The sequence below is a fragment of the Myotis davidii genome, unplaced genomic scaffold, assembly GCF_000327345.1.
Source record: "Myotis davidii unplaced genomic scaffold, ASM32734v1 scaffold663, whole genome shotgun sequence".
NCBI classification, from domain to species: domain Eukaryota; kingdom Metazoa; phylum Chordata; class Mammalia; order Chiroptera; family Vespertilionidae; genus Myotis; species Myotis davidii.
This window is the reverse complement of record NW_006295816.1, coordinates 1,024,500-1,025,020: the sequence shown is the minus strand read 5'-3', so window position 1 is coordinate 1,025,020 and position 521 is coordinate 1,024,500. Positions and strand designations below refer to the sequence as shown.

The following is a 521-nucleotide window of genomic DNA, read 5'->3' as shown; positions in this document are numbered from 1 at the left end:
CTCCTCCAGCCGTTCACGGCCTCCGCCCAGTGACTTCTTCCCACGCCCACCTCCCCCACTGACCGCGTGTCCGCCCAGGGCGCCCTCCGCACTGTTCCAGCTGCCCACTCAGTGGCCCTGACCCCTTCTCCCTCCTTCGCCCGCAGAGCCCAAGCCCGTGGGTAGCGTGTCCGAGCTGCAGATCCTCAACGCGTCCAGAGACGTCCTGCGGGTCACCTGGGTGGGCGTCCCCGGAGCTTTCTGGGTTGGCCCAACCATCCTGAGGATGTAGCTTCCACTTCTAGGTCCAAGGCAGCTGCTCTTGTTGTTGTCCTTTCCCTGGATGGTGGAAAGGGGGAAGAGGCAGCCAGGTACAGGGGATTCTTTTTATGGACATGACCAGAATACCCACATCTCTATGTTCCCATCTCAATGACCTAAATGCGGTGCGGGTCACGGCGCTGGTCGGGGACCGCGAGGGCGCCCCTGTCTCCATCGTCGTCACCACGCGTAGGCCAGGCTGCTGGGGCGGCGGGACAGGC

General features: G+C 63.9%; 1 protein-coding gene across 1 annotated transcript in view; it reads left to right on the top strand.

The window, feature by feature from the left end:
* COL7A1 (collagen type VII alpha 1) overlaps positions 1–521 on the top strand; it is a 60,839-nt gene that overhangs the window by 6,091 nt on the left and 54,227 nt on the right. The window contains 2 exon segments of the mRNA XM_015568266.1: positions 149–267; positions 383–489. Coding sequence (XP_015423752.1) covers positions 149–267; positions 383–489 — 226 coding nt within the window.